At 35.8% G+C, this 27,187-nt stretch overlaps 1 protein-coding gene across 1 annotated transcript in view; it reads left to right on the top strand.

Annotated features, from left to right (window-relative positions):
* DNAH7 (dynein axonemal heavy chain 7) overlaps positions 1-27,187 on the top strand; it is a 336,427-nt gene that overhangs the window by 173,116 nt on the left and 136,124 nt on the right. Inside the window, exons 30-40 of the mRNA XM_024243333.2 lie at positions 2,163-2,411; positions 5,567-5,716; positions 8,375-8,557; positions 8,919-9,095; positions 11,075-11,206; positions 12,535-12,759; positions 15,357-15,554; positions 20,826-20,981; positions 21,682-21,850; positions 23,805-23,931; positions 25,032-25,251. Coding sequence (XP_024099101.2) covers positions 2,163-2,411; positions 5,567-5,716; positions 8,375-8,557; positions 8,919-9,095; positions 11,075-11,206; positions 12,535-12,759; positions 15,357-15,554; positions 20,826-20,981; positions 21,682-21,850; positions 23,805-23,931; positions 25,032-25,251 — 1,986 coding nt within the window. The remainder of the gene's footprint in view (positions 1-2,162; positions 2,412-5,566; positions 5,717-8,374; positions 8,558-8,918; positions 9,096-11,074; positions 11,207-12,534; positions 12,760-15,356; positions 15,555-20,825; positions 20,982-21,681; positions 21,851-23,804; positions 23,932-25,031; positions 25,252-27,187) is intronic.

The raw sequence follows: 27,187 nt of genomic DNA, 5'->3' as shown, positions 1-27,187 counted from the left end.
GCTCTGTAAAGAAAAATAATTGGTCTAACACACCACTGAATCCCTAGCACAGTATAGATATAGTAAATGTTTGTTCAACTAATGACTGAAGAAATAAAATAGATAAATATGCTTAATTTCCTTAAATGAGATGACTTTTATGAAATTGTTTTTTATGATAAGAACTAAGCTTAATAATCTTATTATAATTTAAGATTATGAGTAATTGAGAGGAAATATTAGAATAATGGTTAAAGTTTTCATAATATCCTTTGGTGTCATTCTTTTCCTCTTCTCCATACCAGGTAGAAGAACTCAGAGGGGTAGTGAGTGCCTCCTAAATGTTAGATGTTGGACTAACTTAACGCCATCTTGGAATTCAGGCAGTTAGCTTGCAGTGTGTTACGTATTTCCAGATATAGGAATCTAGTTTCATTCTTCTGCATATAGTTATCCAGTTTTCCTAGCACTGAAGATATTGTTATGTCATGGGGAAGGGGAGAAGAGATGCTGTTGCTAGTATTGTCCAGTGTCATTAGCTACCAATGGCAACCATGTCTCACCATTCTGAAAAGAGCTTTACTTAGTATTTAGAGTTGACATGCAAATATATTATGGAGCAAATCAACAAGAAAAGAGTTCAGATTTTCTCCCTAAAGTTTTCCCTCAATTTGTTTAGTACTAGTGCACTGTACAGATTTTCCAGGAGTAAAAGCTATGTTTATTTTCAGAATATGGAAATATACCTCACTAGATGTATTGTCATGCAGTTGTATATTCATTCAGCAAACATTTATTAAGCAATATTTCTCAAGTGGAGGTGAGGAGTGAAGTCCACTTGCTTCTACGCTGCCATTTTTGAACTAGAAGTCAGGACTCCAACTTTTTAACTTAAAAATAACATGAAACTAAATGTAAAACCTCAAGCTCTAAAATTTCTAGCAGAAAACCTTTGTGACTTTGTGTTAGACAAAGATTACTTAAGTACAATACCAAAAAACACAATCCATAAAATAATACATTGACAAAATTGAAAAAAAAAAAGCCCTACTCTTTGAAAGACACATAAGAAAATGAAAGACAAGATCAGGAAAAATATAAACATATGGCCTAAGCACAGGTAAAGAAGTTACTCATTGGAAAATACAAATTGAAACCATAACAAAATATCACTGCACAGCATGGCTAAAATTTAAAAGATGGATCATACCTAATATTGGAACTTTTATACATGGCTAGAGGAACATGAGTTAGTACAACCACTTTAGAAAACAGTTAAGCAGTTTCTTAAAATGTTCAACACCTATCCACCATATTCAGGTATTCCATGTCTCAGTATTCACCCAAGGGAAATGAAAGCATTTGTTCATACAAATTCACACACAAATGTTTGTAGTCACTTTATTTGTAGTAGCCTAAAACTGGAACAGTGAAAATGCACATCAATAGGTGAATAGATTTAAAAACTGTAGCACTTTGTTACAGTGGAATATTACTCAGCAAAAAAAGAATAAACTATTGATACCTGCTGTGACATGTATGAATCTCAAAATATTTATGCCATGTGAAGGAAGCCAGAGGGAAAAAGTAGTATGCATATGGTCTAATTTCATTTATATTAAAGTCTAGATAATGCAAATAAAAATAGTAACCAAAAACAGATCAGTGGCAATCTGGGGAATGGAGGTAGGAGGCAGCAAGGAGAGGAGGGAAGGAGGATTACAAAAAGTTACAGGAAACTTTTTGAGAGTGATGGATATGTTAATTATCTTGGTTATTTTGATGGTTTTACTTATGAAATTTTATACTTTAAAATACTGCCACCTATAGTCCCAGCTACCCAGGAGGCTGACATGGGGGATGGCTTGAGCCTGGGAGGCAGAGGCTGCAGTGAGCCATGATCATGCCACTGCACTCCAGCCTGGGCAACAGAGCCAGACCCTGTCTCAAACAAAACAAACCAAAACAAAAACTGTTTGCAAAATGAACATCGTAAGGATCACAATTTAAAAATTGAAAAAAAGAAAAAAATACACGTTTGTGTATGTGAACTATTCCTCTATAAAGCTGTTTAAAATATTGTTGAACTATTATTATCTAATGGCCCTATTTCCATCAATACAAAATATGTGTATTTAATGTAAATATATAAAATGTAAATCCTTCAAATCATCTGTCATCAGGGAATTACTTCGGATTTGTTTCCTGGGGTAAAATTACCAAAACCAGATTACAATGATTTGCTGGCAGCTATCAAAGACAATTGTGCCTCCATGAATTTGCAAATGACCGCATTCTTTTCCGAGAAGATTCTTCAAGTATATGAAATGATGATTGTGCGTCATGGTTTTATGATTGTTGGAGAACCATTTGGAGGAAAAACTAGTGCATATCGTGTCTTAGCTGGAGCACTAAATGATATATGTGAAAAGGTAAGTATATTATTAATGCATTAATTTATTTATAATTGACTTTGTGCAAGGTAGAGTGTACCATTATTTTAAAAGATGCTTTCAATGTGGCAACTTAAAATCATGACAAAAATGAGTCAAAGAGAAAATAAAGTTTTGGAAAAGTAAAATGAAGCAAATAGGAAGTTCAGGATATAAAGGGTATGCCACAAACTTGCTTTCAACCTTTTATTTCTTTTTTTAAAAAATTATTAAAGTAATACATGTCTCTTGTAGAAAAAAGTCTGAAAACAGAAAAACCTGAAGGTTTTCCTGTAATACTTTCAGAGGAGTCTTTTTTATTTTCTAGATAGATTTGTAATGCAAGCTTCTGTTATTGGCTGCTAGTGGTATTGAACTAAAATGTGTGTGTGTGCATATGTGCACACATATATAATGACACATTCAGAATTCTCATACACGTCACATTTTGATTGACTTTGAAATACTGAAGGAGTGGGGCTGTTTTAAATACTTCAACTAATATTGCATTTCTATTTACCTCTCCTTATAGATATTTCAAATAGTTTTCACTTTATAAATTTAAATGTTCATATCCTATATGAGGTTTGTGATGATTGTATCTTTACTTGAAGAGTCTCCCTTTCAATCAATATGAAATTACTTACTTTTCTGTTATTTGTTGTGATCTACTTTGTCTAATTTCAATATTGCTACCCCTACTTTCTACCTGTATGTATATTTGCCCATGTCATTAATTATATCCTTGGGTGTCACTGTGATTTACTTTCTATAGAGAATAAATAGCTTGACTTTTGTTTTCTACAGGTCAGTGGTCTTTATCTTTTCAAAGATAAGTTTAAAATCATTTGTATTTTTTATACAAACTGATATGCTACTTATTCCTTCCATCTGTTTCTTCTGCTTTTACACTTCTATGCTATTTTGTTTCTTTACTTCCCTTCTCTTTTTTATTCCGTTTTTTCACTTCTTAATTGTCTTCTGCATTCTTTATCTTATTTATGGCTTATTTGTATTTTTCCTGTTTTGTTATTTTATTGTCACAGGAACTGATCTTTTATATATACATATATAAAATAAAGTCTCCAAAAGAACCCAACAGGTCACTGCTCAAAGAGTAGAAGGAGATGAAGATATGAGCATGTATTCTGGTCCACTTGTAAAGTCTAAATGGCTCATTACCAGGGAATTTTAAGGGTGACATTGTGATTATGTCATAGGGCAGTCTTCCTTAGCCAACCAAGCTATAGCTTCACATTAGCCTTGCTGCATTTAGGATAAAAACTTTTCTTTGGTGACAGCAGCTTTGTTCTGATTAAGAAGATAATAGAGATTTCCTATACTTCTTAATTTAGGAAGATACATTGTTATCGCCTTCCTGGGCACACAAAAGAAAGCAAAGACATTGAGCTTGTTTTATTGTTTAAGATTACTATTCTGGGCCGGGCACAGTGGCTCACGCCTGTAATCCCAGCACTTTGGAAGGCTGAGGCGGGCGATCACAAGGTCAGGAGATTGAGACCATCCTGGCTAACATGGTGAAACCCTTTCTCTACTAAAAATACAAAAATTAGCCAGGCGTGGTGGCGGGCGCCTGTAGTCCCAGCTTCTCGGGAAGCTGAGACAGGAGAATGTCGTGAACCCGGGAGGCGGAGCTTGCAGTGAGCCGAGATCGCACCACTGCACTCCAGCCTGGGCCACAGAGCAAGAAGATTACTATTCTGCCAGGAGTGGTGGCTCATTCCTGTCATCTTGGCCCTTTGGGAGGCCAAGGCAGGCGGATCACTTGAGCCCAGGAGTCCTAGACCAGCCTGGATAACATGGTGAGACCCTGTTTCTACTTTTAAAAAAACACAGAAAATTAGCTGGGCGTGGTGGCATGTGCCATGTGTAGTCCCAACTGCTCAGGAGGCTGAGGTGAGAGGACCACTTGAGCCCACGAGCCTGCAGTGAGCCGAGATTGTGCCACTGCACTCCAGCCTGGGCGACAGAATGAAAGCCTGTCTCAAAAGAAAAAAAAAAGGTTAATATTCTCACTTTTTTTTTTTTTTTTTCAGTTTGGTAGTTTGTGTCCCAAGCTCGGGAGTGCCAGGCAGAAGGCAATGTTAGAGTTGAACTTGTTATGTTTTTATATATAAAAAATAAATGATTGCCAATAGGTGGAGCACAGAGGATTTTTAAGGGCGTGAAAGTGTTCTGTATGGTACTATAATGGGGGATAATGATACTACACACTTGGCAAAACCCATATAATTATGCAACACAAAGAGTGAACCCTTAGTGTAAACTATGGACTTTAGATAATAGTAATGCATTAATATGAATTCATCAGCCATAACAATGTACCACACCAATTCAAGGTGTTAATAATAAGGAAACTGTTGTCTGGGTAGTGGAGAGAGTATCTGGAATCTTTGTACTTTCTGCTCAATTTTTCTGTAAACCTTTTTTTAAAAAGCCAGTTGATTTAAAAAAGAAAAAAAAGATTATGTCCAAAGGGCATTAATATCTCTTGTAATGCCATAGACCAGCTTTCAGGGTTTTGGGCAAAATTGACAATTTACCAACATTAACTTCTTCACTCCACAAGAAATAGACATTTCTCTATATTTAGATCTTTTAATTTTCTCTCAGAGGTTGTTTTGTAGCAGGGGTCAGCAAATTACAATACATGGGCCAAATTCAGCCCCAAGCCTTTTTTCGTAATGCCAATAAACTTAGAATAGTGTTAACATTTTAAACATTTGTCAATTAAAAAAAGAAAACATAGAAGAATATGTGGCAGACCATATGAAACTTGCAAAGCCTATAATATTTACTATCTTATCCTTTACAGAAGAATTCGCCAACCCATTTCGTAGTTTAAGATATGTAGATCTTGCACAACATTTGCTAATTTCTTCCTATGTATTTTGTGAGCTTTTAAATACTATTGTGAATGTTTTTTAAATTTTATTTTTCAATCGTTCATTAGCATTGTGAATAGATAATATAATTGATTTTATATATTGACCTTGTATGCTGGAAACTTGTCAAATTCACTACTTCTAATATTTTCTTTGTAGATTCCTTAGGATTTTCTATATGCACAATAATGTTTTCTATGAATAAAGACAGTATTCTTTGCATAAATAAATGTTTTTTTTTTCATTAAGGGGCTAATGGAAGAAAACAAAGTTCAAATAACTGTTTTAAATCCTAAGTCTGTCACCATGGGCCAACTGTACGGACAGTTTGATTCAGTGTCCCATGAATGGTCCGATGGAGTCCTTGCTGTCAGTTTTAGAGCATTTGCCTCTTCAGTGGTAAGTTCTAACACTTTCACATGCATATCTTAAAAGGTTAAGATATTTATTTCTGACCAATTTCTGATTTTTTTTTCAAACAAACTAATTGTATCTATAGATTAAGATATTTATTTAAAACACAGTACTGGATATTCTGGCAGTATTTCTGTGAAGAAAAATGTCAGCACCTGCAAAAATGCCGGAGACCTAGCTCCTTTACCCTAGAGGAATACAGAAGAGAGGGTAGGAAAAAAAAAGGACAGGGCAAAGTATTTCTGGTTATTTTCTCTGAAGTGAGATGAACTAAAAATGAGAACATCTGAATGACATGATCCTTTTGCCTCTTCAGTAATGTTCTTCCTCCACCCACTCTTTGGGCTGCTGCTATTGTCATGCCTGCTAATTGTTAGATATACGCCAATGCTTAGAGAAGAAATTGCACACCTTTGGACAATGATGTCTTAAAGTTCCCACACTTTTCCTTTAGCATATTAGAAAGAGAATGACTGCCTTGTGGAAAGCAGAGGAGGCAAGTGGCTTGCCAGCTGCTACTGGCTGTGAATGGAGAGTGGGCACTTACCTACTCCTGGCTTATTCTGCTGCCCACTCTCATGAAAAGAATCCACAGACCAATACATGTTAACTTGGTTGCCATATTTTAGCAGGTTCTGCAGAGTGTGTGATTATATGGAAGACAGCTTGCTAAAGCTGGTAGTATAGGAAAAGGGGCCTAGGCTCAGGACATTCAATTTATCAAATCATTTTTTTAATAAGTGTTTTCTCTCTTCTGACTACCATACATTCTAAACTTGATGCTGTCTACCCACTTAAGGACCTAGCAGAGCATGACTCATGAGTCAGGTAATAATGGATAAAACGTGAAATCTCAGCTCTGCTCTTATTGCTGGAAAGACCTTAGGCAATGAGTGACATAAGGACTGACTCTCATGGGGCAGAGATCTTGCCCAAAGTCAAGTGTTACTAGTAATTTTAATGATAAAAGAAATTGTGGGCACAGGTGAAGCAGACAGAGCTCTGGAATCCTTGATGTGGCTTCTTAGGTCCTCTCTTGCCACAGTGGAGTCACTCTGGCTCAGAATAAGAGATGAAGTCACTAGATAATATATACAATTATATTATTTACACAGAAATAATCATGAGATGCCTCTATTTTATACTTAACAGCTTACGTTACATTTTTCGGGAAGCTGTGTCCCACAAATACTGAGTCTCAGGGAGTTTAAGTAGTTCACCTGAAGTCCACAGCTCGTAAGTAGTAGAGTCAAATGAAAAGTGAGGTCCTTGAGACTGTGAAGCCCAGGATCTTGCCATTGCACAGTAGTGTTTCCCAAAGTGATGCATAACAGGCATGGGAAGCCCACAGCAGAAGAGGAAGTTGATCTCAAGATAATCATCGAGCTGTGGCTCTTCCTTGCTTCCTGAACACAGCTAGAACTGGCTTCTGAGTGTGGGTGTGGGGTGACTTGAGCCTGAGACAGACCCATTGTCTTGTAGATTAATGGAGTTGGCTGCAGGGACTGAGAACGTGCTAATATGGATTCAAATCCTTCACCTCTTCAACTTGAACTCATATTTGCTGAAGGAAAAGCCAGGAATCATTGGTGTATACAAAAAAGGTTGAATTATAAGGATCTGAAAAGGAGAATCAGTCTTTGTACACTCTGGCTAATACCTGGCTACTCTTTCATATCTGTTGAGCATTTACTATATTCTGGACAATGTATAAATATTTTCATATTTATTATATCATTGTGGGACTATGAATGTTATATTGGTTGTAATTTTCTATACCATCAGGAAAGAGTTCAGCCTAAGTGGATGTGTATACGTGTATGCATATGTGTGAATTCATTCAGTGAAGGGGATAAGAAATTTGGTTTAGCACACAAGGGTAATTAATTTGCATAAACATGATACTATATAGAGTCAGATAATCTGAATAATTTTGTTTTTCCTAGAAAGTATATATTTTTTACTTTTATTACTTTCTAAAACATGTTAATATATTTGAGTTCAGAAACACTGATCAAGGGCCAGGTGCAGTGGCTCATGCCTGTAATCCCAGCACTTTGTGGGGGCAAGGCAGGTGGATCTTGAGCTCAGGAGTTCAAGACCAGCCTGGGAACATAGTGAAACCCCATCTCTACCACAAGAAATAGAAAATTTAGCTGGGTGTGGTGGTGCGCACTTGTGGTCCTAGCTATTTGGGAGCTGAGGCAGGAGGATTGCTTGAGCCTGGGAGTCAAAGACTGCAGTGAGCCATGATCACCCCACTCTGCCCTCCAGCCTGGACCACAGAGTGAGACCCTGAAAAAAAGAAAAAGAAAGAAAGGAAGGAAGGAAGGAAGGATGGAAGGGAGGGAGGGAGGGAGGAAAGAAGGAAGGAAGGAAGCAAGGGAGAAAGAATCTTAAGATGACATCTGTCTGTCTTGTCCATGGCATATATAGTATAGGCTTCTTTAGTGATACATATTATATACATCTGTGCACACACACACACACATAGTAATCTTTATTCAAAAAGTGACTTTACATTTTCATGACGAAATTAATCCTAGTACTTATATTTTAAATTTTTGAAATAATATTATTGAACTGTTTCCTTATATTATCATCATTACGTTTTTGCCCTCTGTTCACATATGCATGAAACAGACTCCAGATAGGAAATGGTTAATTTTTGATGGCCCAGTAGATGCAGTGTGGATTGAGAATATGAACACTGTGCTGGATGACAACAAGAAGCTATGTCTGATGAGTGGGGAGATTATTCAGATGTCACCACAAATGAATCTAATTTTTGAGCCAATGGATTTAGAAGTTGCTTCCCCTGCCACTGTAAGTTCTCCATTTTGACATCTTTTTATAAATTATAAAATGTTATGAATGCATGTATTTGCTTAGTACCTTTGACTTTAAACAAAAAATATCAGCAGAATTTCTTTTAAGAGCAATCTGTGATTCTCAAAGTACAAACATATCTGTTGACATACCTTGACAAATTTAGTGGTCAGGATGTTTTCCTCTTGGTTTAGGACTATTTGGTAAAGTCAGACACAAAAATCGACATAATGAAATTATATAATATTAAGCTTCCCCCGCCCAAGACTTTGCTGAAGGTTATAAAAAACAGTGGTGCCAAATCATATTTATTTTATAAGCATTATTACCTTGATGGTAACCAATTATGGCTTTCCAGGTTTCCAGATGTGGCATGATTTACATGGAGCCTCACATGTTAGGCTGGAGACCACTGATGTTGTCCTGGGTGAATCTGTTACCTGCGTCAGTCAGTGTTATTCAAAAGGAATTTATAATGGGCTTATTTGACAGAATGGTGCCTGTTTCGGTTGAATTTATTAGAAAGCATACAAAGGTAAGGGAATGATAATTTTAAGATTAAAAAATAAATGGAAAACTCAAATTAGACTTACATATCAATTTTAATGTCTGTTTTTATTATCAGCTAAGAGATATTAAATCAAAACCTTTTTCTGATTAAACATTTAAATTAGAATTCATACAATTCACTAAAAATATTTCAAATGTGGTATATTGATGCTACTCTTTTCTCTCTAAAAAAAAGAGAACTCAAAGGCCCACATAACCATGTCAAAATGTTATTTCTTTTTTCTGATGGGCTATATTGCATTTTAAATAATTTCCATTATTACAATATTATTTATTATCCAAAGTTCCTAAAATAAGCCAGTCAGTCCATGATAGAAGGACTGGAAAGAGGTCCCAAAGTAGGCAAATTCATTTTTCTTTCTTTCAGTACACACTGGGGAGGGGAAGAGGAGGGAGGGGGATGGTGGGAGGGAGGAAAATGACAAGGAAATGGTAATCTCCTGCCTCTGAGAGTGGATGAGCTTCAGCGAGGCTCTTAAACTCTCTCCAGCTGGAAATTACAGAGCAAGAATGTTTAATTTCTGCTTTGGGAGATGCTGACCAAAGGTCTTTTAGAATGACTTTGGCCCTGGAGCAAATGTAGGGAAATAGGGTTGATAGTTCTCTTGATGTTGAAGATATAACAAAAAATCTTGAGGCAGAAGTTTAGCTCAAGGTACAGATTTGGAAAATGGACTTTAAAACCATGTTAATGTAGATTACCTGAAGAAAAAATCCAGAGAAAAAAAGAAGAGAGCAAGGGATAGAATCACAGGTACATGAGTGACAAGAGAGAGGAAAGAGGGAAGAACATCTGAAGGAAGTGACGTGTCTTCCACCCTGCTCTTTCAAGAAGTTTGGGTGTAACTGAAATACGTTGTAGATATGAAGTAATCATGTTTCAAAAACAGTTAACATGTATGAACTGAGGTCATAATAAAATAAGCTTCAGGGCCTTTATGGGGTTTTTTTTTCCAGCATTGTTAGAGAATTTAGATAATACAAATAATAAGCGAATTTTCTATATAACTGAAACATCCTTTCTATAGGAAAGCATGAAACTTATAGTGCAAGCTTTTTAAAATGTGCTGTGCACTTCTGTTATCTCTTGAAGAAATTATGAATGCCTGTTATTTACTATGTAGTAATAAGTATCTGTTTTATTTGTAATGATAACTATTTGTATTTTAGTGTTGCGTCAGTAATACCTAGTCCCACACTTAGAAACTCAGCTGTCATTTCTGATGTTTCTACTGGGGTGGCAACTGAACATGAAGTCACCTGCCTCTAATCTTCAGGGAATCTGTTTCAGAGAGTTAATTTTTACTTGTTAATCACCAAACAATGTGACTTTGGCAATTGGAAGAGAGCTGCGTGGGGAGAAGACAAACGCCTATGAGAACTTGCTATATGCTGCATGGTTCTAGGAGCATTACACGTTATTTCATTTATTTTATAAACTATCATGGTGACAAGCAAAAGAGTAAAGTGCACGACAAGTTCAGCACTCCAGCAAGGTTTTTGAGGGCTCCAAGACTTGGAATTGTATTTCATAGTGATGAGTTTACTATGAGTATTGCTGTGGCTTATACATATGCTCTAAAATGGATTTTACTTATTAAGCATTTTAGATATACAAATTAACTGCCTTCTCTGAAATTTTTTTAGTGTTTTTATTTATAAAATTAGTATACCATGGAATCCATATCTTAAATTAACTACACATGTAACAGCAATTTTTTTAAATTTGAGAATCGATATGAAAGGTTGAAGAGTACACACTACCTAAATGTAACATCCAGTTCTCCCAAGTGAATTGTAATAATAGTACCTACTCATAGATAGTATGAATTTAAAATTATTACTACCTGTTAAAATTAAATGAGCTTAATAAATGTTAGCTGAGGCTATTTTAGCTAGTACCTAATTTAAATTGTTTAGTCATTTTTCTTACTGACTTTTCAGGAATTATCTCCTACTTCCGATACAAACTTGGTCCGATCCTTAATGAATCTAATAGACTGTTTTATGGATGATTTTGCTGATGAAGTCAAACTAAAGGAGAGAAATGATCGAGAAACTTACTCTTTGCTTGAGGTAAGGTCCATTGCCTTCTGTATCCTGCTACAGAAAGACAGGTATCTACTGCTTTCCCGAAAGCTTCCTAATTTATGAAACTCATTTTGCCCCTGAAGTTGGAGACTAGTCAACAGGCGGTAGCTGAAGAGTGAGCAAAGAGCCAGGCCCCAAATTCTGAGTGCTGGTGGGGAAGCTTCTTGACTGGCAGTCATGATGCATCATGAGGTTTGGGTGGAGCCCAGTGATCACCTCAGATCTGCTACTGAAATCTCAGGTCGTTTGACCAGCCTTAGAAATGATCCATTCCCAAAATGTCAGTGACCATTTTGGCAACGAGATTTACCTCCTTTCCAAACTATAATAATGTATTGCTTTTTTTCCCTTGATTTTTCTTCCTTTTTTCATGAGATATAAATTATTTGTGTGTGTGTGTGTGTGTATAAATATATATTTGGATTAAGGAAAGCAAGAAAATATGTAGGTAATCAATAAACCAATTTTTAAAATGGGAATAAAAATATCAGTAGACTTTGGATTTTTTAATGAAAATATTGCTGCATTACTCGTGGTTGAACTTCTACTGTGGTCAATATGGTACTTGCTTAACTTATATGTTTTAAAAGAAATTAATTTTTAATTTAGTGTTAAATGGTTTCTGGAGAGAAAGTCTGTGAGTAGGTGAATAGGGTTGAAGTAGAGTCCAGAACTTTCATGAGCATAGTCCAGAATCTCTTGGCTTTGTGCTTAATAAAAGACCTTGTTTTAAACAAGCAAACAGCCTTCCTACCTTATTGGTAGGTCTTGTCTTCTACCCTGTTTGCTCTTTTTGAGTCTGGAAAGAAGAAAGCTGTATCTTTTGCTTGCAGAATTGCAATTCTAGTTTACACACTTAATGCTCAGATATTACAAATAAAATAATTTAAATTTGTTCTTTTTAAAGTAAACCCACCATATCAAAATTTAAATAGAAAATGGATATGTAGGTTATTTGCCTTATTAAAGTGTGCCTTAATACCTTAATAATAAGTTATTTCTATGTTCCTTTTAATATCAAGCTGCTGTCATGTGTTGAAAATATGAGATTTACTAGATTAATCATTCTGAAGTTTCACTATGGCCAGAATGTATACTTTGTTTTGTATTATCTTCTCTAAGATTTTATAAGACATGCGATTTGATTTTTAAAAACCCTTATGATTACAAAATCCTGAGATGACCTACTAATATATTTGAGCTTACGTGTTTCCTTTCAGAGACACTAATCTGGCTGATCTGATATGTAAGCTTCAGGGACAGATTAAAATTATTCTTTAATTGTTCTTAATCTTCTCATCTTTCCAATGCAGGGCATTTTTCTGTTTTCATTGATCTGGTCCGTTGGTGCTTCTTGTACAGATGATGATCGGTTGAAATTTAATAAGATTCTTCGAGAACTAATGGAAGGTCCAATTTCAGATCGAACTCGAAATATGTTTAAATTACAGAGTGGTACTGAGCAAACATCCTCAAAGGCACTAACTGTCCCATTTCCTGAAAAAGGAACAATTTATGATTATCAGTTTGTCACTGAGGTAAGAGTTCTGAAGCAAGATTTGCAGCTGCCAGCCTGGCAGAGTCCCCTCTCCGACACATAGCATATAATGGCCCTGTGGCCACCTTCATCATCACTATTTACCTTAAGAGACAGCATAGAATAGAGGAAGACACACTGGCTTGAAGTCAGACAGCTGTAGGTTTGAGTCCTAGTAAAGTCACTTTCTTTCTGTATAGCCATGGACTAGTTGATTTCTCTGAACATAGTTCTTTCCAATGATACTATGAGATAATAATATCTAATGGACCAGTTGCACTCATTAAATAGAATCACACCAGGCACATACTGTTTAAGGACAGCTGTTAGAAGTTCATGGTGCATTTTAGTATACTAGGCACTAAGAAGTCCTGTAGGAATCCAGCTGGTATAATCTTAATTCAGTGCTTCCCAAACGGATTCGAAAATAAAACTTGGGTGGTAGTGGTTTTTGTATAACAACTCCCACAAGTATTGTACTGAGGACCAAGTTTAGGAATATATATTATTTAAATATATACAGATTTAAGTACAATTGGGATCATACCACATCCCCAATGGGCAGCTTTATATCCTTCTTGTTTTCTTAATAATGAGAACAGCTTTCCCTTTCACTAATGTTTCTTCAGTAAACTTGCTTTCTAAAGTCAATTTCCTACCCTTGGACATTGTACTGTTTTTGTTGTTTTTAGATTCTCACTTTTATAAGTACTACTTTGGTAAATATTCTTAGATACAAGTCATTGGGTACATATCTGATTATATCCTTAAGATAAATTTCTAGAAAAGGCATTACTGTATTGCTTTTTGAATTTTTATGGTTCTTGCAATGTATTGCTATGTCACCCCAAAAAGTGCGACTGTGCCCAACACAGATATTTTTACTTTGTTTATTTAATTTCAAATTACTGATAATACTCTGCATTTTCAGGGTAGTTTACAGTTTATTAAGCTTTCTGCAATTGTTTCCATTTCATTTTTCAACACCTTGGTGAAGTGGGAAGGATAAGATTATTTTGCAAGTTTTGCCATTGAGGAAATGGGGCTCAGAGATTTAATGTGATTGTCCCAGGATCACACAACCTCTAAATAACAGTACATTTCAGCATTTCTGATTCTTTTTTTTTTTTTTTTTCTTTTTTTGTGGGACTGAGTCTCGCTGTGTTGCCCAGGTTGGAGTGCAGTGGCAAGATCTCGGCTCACTGCAAGCTCCGCCTCCCGGGTTCACACCATTCTCCTGCCTCAGCCTCTCCGAGTAGCTGGGACTACAGGCGCCCGCCACCACGCCCAGCTAATTTTTTCTATTTTTAGTAGAGACGGGATTTCACCATGTTAGCCAGGATGGTCTCAATCTCCTGACCTTGTGATCGGCCCACTTCGGCCTCCCAAAGTGCTGGGATTACAGGCGTGAGCCACCGCGCCCGGTCAGCTTTTCTGATCCTTAATGATTCCTTTCCTATACAGTATCAAAAGACACATGTTTGAAAAGATTATCAAGAATTTGGGAAAGGCACTATTTTCTTCATTGGTTCTAGAAATATTTCTTTATAGTACAATTTTCAGGCTGATGTGAATTTAACACGCCCCCAAAAAAAATTCTCTGCTGTACGCACAGCCTTGTACCTGAAGATACAAGAATGAATAAAGCACAGTGCTACCCTCAGTGAGTTCATAACCTCTTCAGATGACAGTCATGTGCCATTCTGGCCCAAGGAGTCCCATGCATCAAAGCTCGGGCCCAGGGAAGCAGGGGTGGAGGGGGGACCAGCAGGTGCATCAGTGAGGCCTGGTTGTGAAGGAAGGATGGGTCCGAATTCTGATGTACTTTGAATGACCAAGAATTTAGATTTTATTCTGCAAGAAGGGTGGTGGTGTTTTTCTAAGAAGACAGTTATCATGATATTCTTGAATGTTTTTGTTATAAACACTGTCATAGCAAATTAAAATTTTAGTTCTCAAGCTAATTGGATGCAAAGATACGGCACAATGTTAACTCATAATATTAATCTCATATTAAGAAATCTTGCCTGTTCTAGAGATCTGTTACACAGCAATGTGAACATGGTTAACACTACTGAACTGTACACCTAAAAATTGTTAAGGGTAAATTTTATTTTTTTTATACATTTTTTAAAAAGAAATTTTGCCTGCAGTGATAAGCTTATGTTATAAATACTGTTATAAAAGTCAAGCAATATGCAGCTTATCTTCTAGGGAGAAAAAATTCTATATTGGTTAACATTTATTGAATAAAGTTCTTTACTCTTTAGCCCATTGGTTAGTTTAATTTTCTCAATGCCATTAAATAATCTAACATTTGGCCACAATAATTGATTATTAGGTTGGCATAAGCAGTGATTTCAGAGCATCAAAAAACCACAGTACTGCCATTTCATTTGTATTCATGTAAAAGCTAGTTTCTCCTTAATTTACACGTACAATTTAACCTTCAAACTGAGTGTTAAATGTCTTAAAGGATAAAACAAATGTATACATGTCAGGGTTTGTTGGTCTTAGTCTTTTCTACAATGGCACAGGAGTATAGAGCTTTTTAAAGTATTTTATAACATTCATTACTTGGTTGTTTATTATAAACAGGGAATAGGAAAATGGGAACCATGGATAAAGAAATTGAAAGAAGCTCCTCCAATTCCTAAAGATGTAATGTTTAATGAAATCATTGTGCCAACTCTGGACACAATTCGATACTCTGCATTAATGGAATTGCTGACCACCCATCAAAAGCCTTCAATATTTGTAGGACCAACAGGAACCGGGAAAAGTGTTTACATTACGGTAAGTACTGCAGAAATCTATGTATTAAACTTTGCATAATCTTCCTAAGAATGTTAGTTTTTGCAATAGCAGATAAATAATTTTTTAAAAATATTCAAGTACTTTGATGTTTGAACTGCAGAGAATTTTTGAAAAATTGCCTACTTATTTTTTTTTGTTTTAGCCAAAAGGCCGAGAAGTGATAATTGCCTATTTATTTTTGAAAGTTGATTAATGATATAATGCCATTTTATACCATTAAATTGTTGTCCCATTTATTTTGATATTTTAATAAGAATTGCTTGTTCCACATGAGAATTTCATACGTCTTGAAAAGTGTGTTTTAGTTACACTTGATATTTTCTGAGTTATATCTGAAGGATTATTATGTAGTAACAAGACTGATTTTCCTTAATGATGTCTGGAATTGGCTGTTAGTTAATATAATGCTAGATGCTGTAATAGAAAATGCCACAGTCTCAGTAGCTTTATGCAGCCTGTGGAGGAGAATGAAGATACTTTTGAGGGCCCCTCTTCGATTATAGGTTCCAGTTAATTCACATTCTCCCACAGTAACTGTTTCTAGTTCTTTATTGACTTTAACATTACATCTTACAATCTTTCTGAAATGTATTTGGCAATATAGTTACATAGCCATCCTAGTATTTTTTGTATAATCTCTTTCATAAAACATTGGAATGACATCTCTCATAAAGTAAATGCTTGCATGTATGGGAGTATCCAAGAGGAGGCAGAGATACATTTTCACTGAGAATTTAAATCAAGGAGTGTTTTTGGCCTGGATTAAAAGAAATAATAATAAAAGTGTATAGAAAAATGAGAGATTTATCTAAGATACCACCATGGGTCAGGGAATGGAGACTTAACATGATTGAAGGCAGTGGTTAGAGGAAAATGCAAGCCTTTTGTCATTTATACTTTCATCAATTTCAGCCCAGGCAATAAAGTGCCTAGGCATAAAAACATTACTTTTCACAAACTTAGGAACTTACTTTTGTAATCTGCTTTTAAAACTAATATTGTAAATATTTTTCAATTTCATTATTCCTCTACAAGATGATTTTAAGGGTATTGTAGAATATGATTCTATAATTTTATGATAATTGATTCAAATCCCTAATTTTTCTAACATTTTGCCTTAGAAATAAGATTGCAGGCCGGGCGCAGTGGCTCACACCTGTAATCCCAGCACTTTGGGAGGCTGAGGCGGGGGGATCACTAGGAGATCGAGACCATCCTGGCTAACACGGTGAAACCCTGTCTCTACTGAAAATACAAAAACAAGCAAACAAAAGAAGTAGCCAGGCGTGGTGGCGGGCGCCTGTATTCCCAGCTACTCAGGTGGCTGAGGCAGGAGAATCGCTTGGAGGCAGGAGAATCGCTTGAACCCAGGAGGTGGAGCTTGCAGTGAGCCGAGATCGCGCCACTGCACGCCAGCCTGGGCAACAGAGTGAGACTCCGTCTCAAAAAAAAAAGAAAGAAAGAAAGAAGATTGCATTGAATGTTTTTATAGCTAAGTCTTTGTTCTTATCTTTGCTTATTTGTTTAGGAAAATATCCTAAGCTTCCCGGACATGGAATTGCTGATTTTTTTGATGACTATTAAGCAGTTCCTCATAGAGGTTATTGTCCGCCATGCCCTTCAGGGCGATTTCATTGCTCCAATTAATTAAGAGTTAGTTGTATTGTAAATAATACAAATATAGGGCTAATGTCTCCGAAATTTATTCTTCTGTGAAAGAAAATATTATTTTAAAACAATGCTACATAATTTTAATTTCTCTAAAGTAATATCATTAAGAATGTATTTATATAAACTGCTTAATAAAATTTTGTACATATATTTCATCTGATTGAAAGAATTAAACATAAAATTTACAATTTAAGGTGATTTTTCTCTTCAAATTATTGCATGTCTATTTATATTTTAAATAAACGATGAAAAAAAGTATATTCTATTTAAAGATTACCTAAAAACGTAAGTTAAAACAATACTTTACAACAACAAAAAATTAACTGAAGATACTGGCTGACAGCAAATCTGTTGAGGGATTTTTAATATCTTGATAGTGGCAGGAAGGAATCTATAATTTCATACAATTTACTTTGTTGAGAACTTAAATTAAAATAATTGTTAACAAATACAATATTTAATATTCATTATGGTTATTTCTCATTTAAAGATTAGCTCTATTGGCAAATGAGTATTTTCCCTTTCACATAAATACACAGCTTTTATAGAATAATTTTAATCAACACATATAATTTGCTCATTAAATTGAATAAACAAGTAGTTTTTGTAAGTATGTACTTAATTTTGAGTGTTAAATGTAAACATCAAAAATATTCATCTTTCAGTAGACGAAGTGAAATTTTATCTGTGGGAGTATTATAAGAGGTATTCATTTAAACTGAAGAAGAAGGCTTACCAGACCATAGCTTATGAAAACATAAATTTTGTTTATGTAATTTTTAACGCATCCTGATAAAAAGTGAAAATGTGCCATTTAGAATTTTTAAATCACCTATAAACTCCTGGAATTAGGGTGACATTCTGATAATGGTCTGATTTGTACATTTTATCTCTATATATGACATAAGCAATACACAGAACCATATCTATTGATTGTCCCCTTTAGTCACTTTTCTTTTGCTTTCTTTTTGTTTTCATTTGCATGATCTATTTTTGCTTATTCTTTTTAAGTATTTCTGATCATTTAGACTCAGCATGTCACTGCATTTTTTATTTGTGTTAATCTGAGCCCTTTTTCCTTTTAATAAGGAAACTGACCTCATACATAAATTGACATAATGAGTCATACTTTTGTATTCACATTTTCTGTTTAGCTTTTTATATGCTTTAAACATTTTAATTACTGCTATGATGGTGTGTTTATAATATTTTCTTCTTCCTATTGATTTAGAAGGGTATGTAAACTATTTAAAATTCTTCTAGTGTTAATCTATTTTAAAACACTAAGGTTTTTTCCTAAAGTCTACAATTTTTTTCTAAATTCAGTTTTTAAATTATCAATACTATGAATGAAAGTATCCATTGACCTCCTTCCCCCACCCAGTTAATGAGGAAGAGTGAAATACTGCTATTTATCACCAATACCTTTCACCATCTTCTGGTAAGACAGAGATGTTTTGAAACTTCAGTTTATTTTTGCCAAATTAGTTTTAATATTATGCAGCAACTCTTTTGGAAGTTTTTTATACTAATTACATTTGGATTTTGGTTTTAGAACTATTTATGTTTATTATGGTTAGATTTAGTTCTGTTTTTAGATGGCCTCAATGCTCACTGCCAAACTGTTCACACAATGGCTTATGTATGAGTTGCATTCTTATTTTCATTATTTATTTTTGAGAGACAGGGTCTTGCTCTGTCCCCTAGGCTGGAATGCAGTGGCACAATCACAGCTCACTGCAGCCTTGACCTCCTGGGCTCAAGTGATCCCGCCACTTCAGCCTCCCAAGTAGCTGGGGCTACAGGCATGCACCACCACACCCATCTAATTTTTTATGTAGAAGTGGGATCTTGCTATGTGGCCGAGGCTGATCTCCAACTCCTGGGCTCAAGCAGTCCTCCTGACTTGGCCTCCCAAGGTGCTGGGATTACAGGCTGGAGTCACCACACCCACCCTTTATTTCACTCTTGTTTCATTTAGTTCATGCATCAATCCAACAAAAATTTATTGATTACCTACCATATGACTTCCATTGTTAGCTAATAAAAATATATTATAATACAGTATTTACATAGTACATCATGTAGGCAAGCAAAGTGAAATAATATTTTAGAGTCTTAAGCAATAATTTTTAAAAACTTGTATAAATTTGCTTTACTCAGACATGTCATTCCTTCATTATAGTTGTTGCTCAGAATAGGGAGTTGTTTCTTTAAATAAATAGAATAACTTGTTTTCAAACTATTATTCCTCTTGAAATAATCTATCACTTACATTATAATTATACAATCATAAAAGAAATTTTAATCATAAAAGTCACAAAAATAGAAAAAAATCCTACTTTTATTCTAAACTTCCCCATTTCCAGTTTTTGCTATTCTAACTGGCAATCACAGGTACGAACACAAAGTCTTCAAAGATTTTAAAGAACTTCCATTTTAGAATGTGCTCATTCTGTGAAAAGGAAAATAATTTTAAATTTAAAAAGGTAGCTCCTGCTGGGCTGATGGGAGGAGTAAAAGCCTTCCTCCAGAATCTCTGACCAGCTTGTTACCCTACGTCTTCCTTATTTTCTATATTTGTTCTGCCTCCTCGTACTCCTGGCATGTGTGCTAAATGTAGCCATTAATGAGAACATCATAAGTCCTTTTTAAAATATGTGTTGCCTTGATGAATAGATTAATATTCCAAAGTATGCTTTCAGAATTTCGATTTGCTTAATTATGGTAATGTTTAGTGTATAATCACATCATGAAAAGAGGACTTGCTTGAGGTATTTTACCATTTGATATTTTGGGTTAATGATTTGGTATCTTAATTATAAAGCTGAATGCTGCAAGCATTTAATGCAAGTAAAGTTTAGAACAGTCAAAAAACTTCACTGTTTGCCTTCCTTTATTCATATGTGCACGTGATAGATATTACTGTTCATTAAGAAAATATGTGATTTACATAGGATGTTTTCTAATATATTGGCCCTGAATTGGCAAGGGATTGTGCCCTATACAGAACTCTTGAGGGAGAGAAGGGGAAGAAAGAGTGAGGAGAGGCAATTTTATTTTGAAGAGCTCCTCAGGTTATTCTGGTATGTCCTGTCCCTGGCATACATCTTGATTAAGAACCATTGTAATTCCACCTGCTTTCCAGTGAATTCCATTTTGAAAATACAGTTATATTTTTAAGCTTTCTAACTTACAGAAAGATAGCTTTGTATATAAGTGGAAAGATAATAAGATATATGAAAAAGAACATTCATCTAGAGAGAGACAAATGGCAGTCTGAATTCTTGCCCATCTCGGAGAACTTAGGAAGGTTTCCTAACCTCTGAGTCTGTGTGACTCCATGTTAAGGAGGAATGTGTACTCCTGTGAAAACCAGAGAAGTCACATGCAAGAGGGTGGACAGATGGAGACACTCCATTGGCATGGTAACTGTTATTCCTACTGATTCCATCTATTTGTACAATGTTATGACACTTAAGGTTAAATTCGAGTCTATCAGTAATGATGCTTAGTGTTTATTCTGAAATGTCAAAACATAATTCCAACTATGGCTCATTTTATTATTTTGTTATATAGAATTTTCTTTTAAATCAACTAAATAAGGAAATCTACAAACCTCTGCTAATTAACTTCTCAGCACAAACTACAGCAGCTCAAACTCAGAATATTGTTATGTCAAAATTGGACAAGAGAAGAAAGGGAGTTTTTGGTCCTCCTTTGGGCAAGAGAATGGTAATGACTCTTTGTACAGTACCCGGGCCTATTCATATACATTGCTGCAGTTGGAACAAGGAAACTAAATATCCTGGGGATAGACATCTTTTTGTATAGTTTTTTAATGTCACAAATTTGGATTAAAAGGTTCTCCTAAAAATGTAGTTGTATTTTTATGTGCACTAGACAGCTTGATGTTTAAAACAAGGAGTTGCCCTTTGAGTTGAAGGTAGAATATTCATCTGAGAAATTATCTACCTTCCTAATTTTTTCACTAACATTTTTATTCAGCAGTCTTTGCTGCTTGCTTTTGTAGACCTTCAGCAACACAGCTCTCAATAGATTTACCTGTGTTCTTCTGCAAAGAACACCCTTCTCACCCTAATCACACTTTTCTCATCTATTTTCATGAATTGAAGTGTAGTGCAAGGAAAAAATATGCAGTATATTTAGAAACAAATTGTATGAGAGGATTAATAAGTCCTAAGCTATTAACCTACGAAGATTAGTAATGAGAATGTCTCCTTATTTCTTAAGGAATATGAATCCTAAAAGCATGGAAGCTAAGGATATTATCCTTGTTTAGAAAAGAAACCATCACTTCCTCCTATGTACTCTGCAAGTAGATAGCTAAGTATTTGCCTCGATATTGTTTACACAATAGGACTCTATGTTGAGATGTTAATATTTTTTATACCTCTTCTCTTCTCATTCTCAGGTTGTCTTTGTAGATGATGTCAATATGCCTGCTCGGGAGGTATATGGGGCTCAACCTCCCATTGAGTTACTTAGACAGTGGTTAGATCACTGGAACTGGTATGATCTAAAAGATTGTTCCATGATTAAACTAGTGGACATTCAGATCATGTGTGCTATGGGACCTCCAGGTACGTTTTTTGAGTTTGTGATTATTAAGATGGAAAAATCTCCCTAGCAATAGCTAACGAAATAACTGGGAAAAAACCTCTTTTGAGTTCCGATGTTTTGTGTATATGTTTTCTATGTGTATCTACTGTGATCTAACAGAGTGTATCACATGACCAACTCTATAAAGTGGGTGACCTTGGATGGGCTATGCACCCACCAACTCTTCCAAATCTTTTTTTTCTCCCACCTTCTGGAACTTTTTTCTCCCACCTTCTGGAAGTCTTCCAAATCCTTTTTTCTCCCACCTTCTGGACTTTTTGCTCCCAATTTCCTATTTCTGCCTTCTGAGAACTCACATCGTCCTGGGGCATCTCATCTTCCTCTGTGTCATTCCTTAATGCTTCAATTGTATAGAATGGTCCCTGCTTCAGAAATCATCTTTATTCTACCCCAATCAAGTCCCATTCAAGTCAGTCTCTGGATTTAAACAGGCTGCTGAGAAGAATTTAAGTAGGGAATGGCCAAAAGATCCTTTAAATTTTCCAAGATAAATTTATACTCAAAGGAATCTCTATGTAGAGGAAATTTGCTTTTTAATGCTGGGGTGTCTAAAATGGCTTGATTACTAACAAGAAATCTTTAACTGTTTTCTTCCTGACCTCAAGCCAGTATTCCATTTTTTAAAATGTTGCTTGTGTTGATATTCCACTTCAGGGAATCTCTCCGGTATTTGCTCCCTAACCCTGACCTTTATCTGACCTGTAATGCAGTTTGCTCTGAGTCAGTAATTGCTCTCAGCACATTCCCTGGGCCATTTTGAACACTTTCTGTTTGTTTGTTTTTGAGACAGGGTCTCACTCTGTTGCTTAGGTGGGGTGCAGTGGTGTGATCATAGCTCACGGCAGCCTCAAACTCCTGGGCTCAAGTGATCCTCCCACCTCAGCCTCCTGAGCAGCTAGGACTACAGGCATGCATCACCATGCATGGCTAATTTTGTTTCATATTTTGTGGAGACAAGGGCTTGGGGGCTTATCATTATTAGGCCCAGGCTGTTTTTTTTTTTTTTTTTTTGAAATAAAAGACCATATTGCCCCTGGGTCTCAGACTTCAGTTCCACTTTGTCTCTCCCCCACCACCCCAAGCCAGGCATTTGTACTCACATGTCCACTTTTCCCTGCCTCTTCAGGCATTGGTAAGAAAAGTATGCTGAAACCATGAGGTATCTTTTCCTTTTGGACCCCATTTCTGTTTTCTAAAAAATCACAATTCTGAACATTCTCTGGAAGGGTTGGAGACAGAGCTGGGGTAGATGATCTTACCATCTTTTCTTCCGCAACCCTTTCACCATCTCCTTAAACTCTTTTATATTTTCCAAAAGAGATGTATAAGCTCAAAGGAATCTTTCATTATTTTATGGAAAAATCCCCCAATTTTTAAAGATGCTAGCAGCCAGTGAAGTCACTATATGAACTGTATAGACTCGTCTTGGGTAAATTCGCTTCAAGATGTGGGGGAAGAATTTGGCTATATGTCATGGTTGTGCTGAATTCCAGCCTTGTGGGAAGTACCCTAAACTTTGGTCAGTCAGATTCACCAGGGTTGCATTAATATTGTATATTACATTTTAATATTATATTGAGGATGTTTACCATTTACTGCTTTAAGCTGTAAACCATGGAGAACATGGCCTGTGGCTTTTTCTGCCTGGTCTAATTTCCCTTAGTAATATAGTTTTGACCCAAGATTATGTCTAATTAGTTTAACTCATTCAGATAATTCACCTAGAAAAGTAACGTCTTGAGTTTGAGGGAAAAATAGTTTTGATGTCAGGGTTATCCAAATAATTGATTACTCTTAAATTCATGTGCCGTGAATTTGTCCATCTTTCAAGTTACTTTAAACTATAGAATATTTGAGAAAATACTCTTGTATATACTAGTAACATTATTAAGAGTTATACTTTTTAATATTTAGGTGGTGGTCGAAATCCAGTAACTCCTCGATACATGCGACATTTCAATATTATAACAATCAATGAGTTTAGTGATAAATCCATGTATACAATCTTCTCTAGAATCTTAACTTGGCATTTAAAAATCTGGTAAGTAATCAAAAATTTGTTTTTTTTTTAAATTAGGAGGTATAAAATATTTTAAAAGCATACCGATATTAAGTAGCGTATTTCAAAGAACAAAAGCATTCCTAGATAAGGAAAAGGTAATAGACAACATCGTTTGCCTCTGTTCCTGCCACCTCCCAGTGTGGGAGCATAACACAAAGAGGTCTGACCGTTCTGCTATATAATATTTTGATGTTTGAGTTATTATTTTGAATTTTCACCACTGAGTTCAATTACTGCTGGAAAGATGTACCAGGTTTATGCTGTGACTTTGATACCCTCTAGTAGAACTCGAGTTCTGCAGGGGTATTCGTGTCCAAGTCTGAGAAGTAATGCCTTGGAGCTGCCTAGCTGTAGAGATTCTGCTACTCCACAAGATGCAGAGATATCAGGGAGCCAAGCTGACCTGGGCAGGGGAAGTCTGTCTGTGTGCCCATGGCCATTCTCAAGAAATTGTCATTCCTTGCCTTATTCAGTGATCATGGAGTAAACACCTGACTCCTTGACAAACCAGAAGTTAAATATAGGCAATCTTTCTAAATGAAAATTATTTCTCCACATTCTTTATACTCTAATCATGCACTTTGTCTTGGCTCACTGTTTTACTTTCCTTTTTTTCTCTTTTCCTTATTTTTTTTACGTATTTTAATTTTCTTCCTTTTTTTCCTCTGAAAATACCTGTTTCACCAGTGTTCCTTATGGATTATATTTATATGCAGTTGAGAATGCCAGGGAATGAAAGAGGTCGAGAAATGCTTGTCTAGTGGATTTGGGATTACATAATCTGGGTTCCTTGGCTGTCTCTTCTGTTCACTTACTTAAGTGATTTTAAGCCCATTAAACTGGCCCTGCTCATTTCACAGGGTTCTTTTGGACATAACATAAAATAGTACATGGAAAATAGCTTTAAAAGGAGTAAAAATCTATTAGTATTATTATTATAACAAGATATGGTAATTTTATAAATGAAATTGATTTAATCAAAATTAAAATTTTATGTTGGTCCTGCTAAATATCCTTTTTGTATCGTAATTCTATAATTGCTAACATTTTCCTTTCTTTTTATTTAAAAAAATTTTAAGTTATAAATTTCCAGATGAATTTCTAGATTTGACCACACAAATCGTAAATGGCACAATGACTCTGTATAAAGAAGCAATGAAGAATCTCTTGCCTACTCCAGCTAAATCTCACTACTTGTTCAACCTCCGTGATTTCTCCCGTGTCATTCAAGGTGTTTGTTTGTCAAGACCAGAAACAACAGAAACCACAGAAGTGATTAAACGTCTTTGGGTTCATGAGGTAAATTTTCCTGTTATTGAAATGGGATTATGTGAGACACAAAGATTTACCATGCCAACAACTGGGTAAAAAGAATATTCTGCAATTTATACTGCTGAAATGTATTCAGTTATTTGGCATTTTGAAGGCCAGTGTTCAGAAAAATTTTAAAAATATTTAACACTGGGATATTTTATGATGTTTAAAATGCTTTATCTCCCATATGCAGATTTAGGAATTTCTGTTGATTTATAGAATATTTCAAAGTAGGTGTCACTTTGAGCCAGTTTCCCTTAAGTAGTTTAATCCTTGTTAGTTTGACTTCAAATAAATTTGAAATGGAACACTTTTTAAGGAGGTGTTTTTATAAGAAGTGAGTGTGGTTTTTTTTTTTTTTTACATTACTTATTTGTATAGTATTACTAGATGCCAAAAGAATTGCAAAGCAAATTCTTGAGAGCATAGAAACTATATAAAAATGTATTTAAGCTCTCTTGGAAATAGGTATTATGGATGAGCATTTTCTTATAAAAAGTGGTGGAGGAGGCCGGGCACGGTGGCTCATGCCTGTAATCCCAGCACTTTAGGAGGCTGAGATGGGAGAATTGCTTGAAGTCAGGAGTTTGAGGATGCAGTGAGCTATGATGGCACCACCGCACTTCAGCCTGGGTGACAGAGCAAGACCCTTATTTTAATTTTAATATGCAGTTAAGAAACATAGAACAGGAGAATGTGCTACTGTGTTAAAACCGTGTACTACAGGGATACAAATTTCAAAAGGTCTTTTAAAAATCCAGTTTCTCTGGACTTTTTAGATATACAGTTTGAATTCCTAAATCATCACACATTCAAATATATGTCCACGTGAAGATACATTCCACTTGGCTATTTTGGCCACAACAAGGTCTCCAAAAGTGATTCTTTGGAAAGGATGATGTAGAGATTCTTACAGCACTCCACAGCAGGTTACCTAATTGCCTGAATGGGACCCACATCCCAGGATATGGATGCAGGCTTGTGTTTGGGGGCCACATGTGTAACAGAAATGTACTGAGAGCTGGAGAGTGTGGGGGAAGTGAACAGGGAGGATGATGCTGAATTCATTCAAGGAGCATGCCTTAGTCCATTCAGGCTGTTATAAAAAGTACCTTAAACTGGGTGGCTTGTCAACAAACTGAAATTAATTTTTCACAGTTCTGGAGGCTGAGAAGTTCAAGATCAAGGCACTGGCAGATTTCATGTCTGGTGAGGGATTGTTTTCTAGTTACAGGTGGTGCCTTCTCACCATGTCCTCAAATGGTGGAAGGGGCGAGGGGCTCTCTGGCCTCTTTTATAAAGGCACTAATTCCATTCACGAGGGTTCTGCCCCCATGACCTAATTACCTCCCAGAGTCCCTACCGCAATACTATCACCTTGGGGGTGAGGATTTCAACATATAAATTTAGGGGGAACATAAACATTGAAACCATAGCAGATTGCATTGCTGAAGGCAGCATTTTGTTGTGGGTGAATCTAACTCATGAGGAAGCATTTGGCATCCTCCACCTCAGTAACTTTGCCCTTGATATTCCTTCTGCCTAGAACACTCTTTCTCTGTTATCCGCAGGCTTGCCCACTTAACTTCCTTCAGATTTTTACTGAAATACCCCCCTTTTCATGCAAGCTCGCTTTGGGCCATCCCTACCCCCCTTGACTTTTTGCTGCTTACCTTGCTTTGTTTTTCATAACATTGAACATCACCTGACACCTTCTAAATTCGGGGCTTACTTACTGTCTTTACAATAATAGAAACTTTATGAGAATAGCAGTTTTATTTGTGCGCTGTTTTTCCCAGTGCCTGGCACACAGAAAACACTCAATAAATATTGGTGAATGAATGAGTGCATAAAGAGAGGAAGGCAGGCAGGCTTGCTACACATGACATGTTTTGTCACTTGGGATTATACATACCAGTGC

The sequence above is a fragment of the Pongo abelii genome, chromosome 11 (assembly GCF_028885655.2).
Source record: "Pongo abelii isolate AG06213 chromosome 11, NHGRI_mPonAbe1-v2.0_pri, whole genome shotgun sequence".
NCBI classification, from domain to species: Eukaryota; Metazoa; Chordata; class Mammalia; order Primates; family Hominidae; genus Pongo; species Pongo abelii.
The sequence above is the reverse complement of the archived record's forward strand: the minus strand, read 5'-3'. Positions and strand labels throughout refer to the sequence as shown.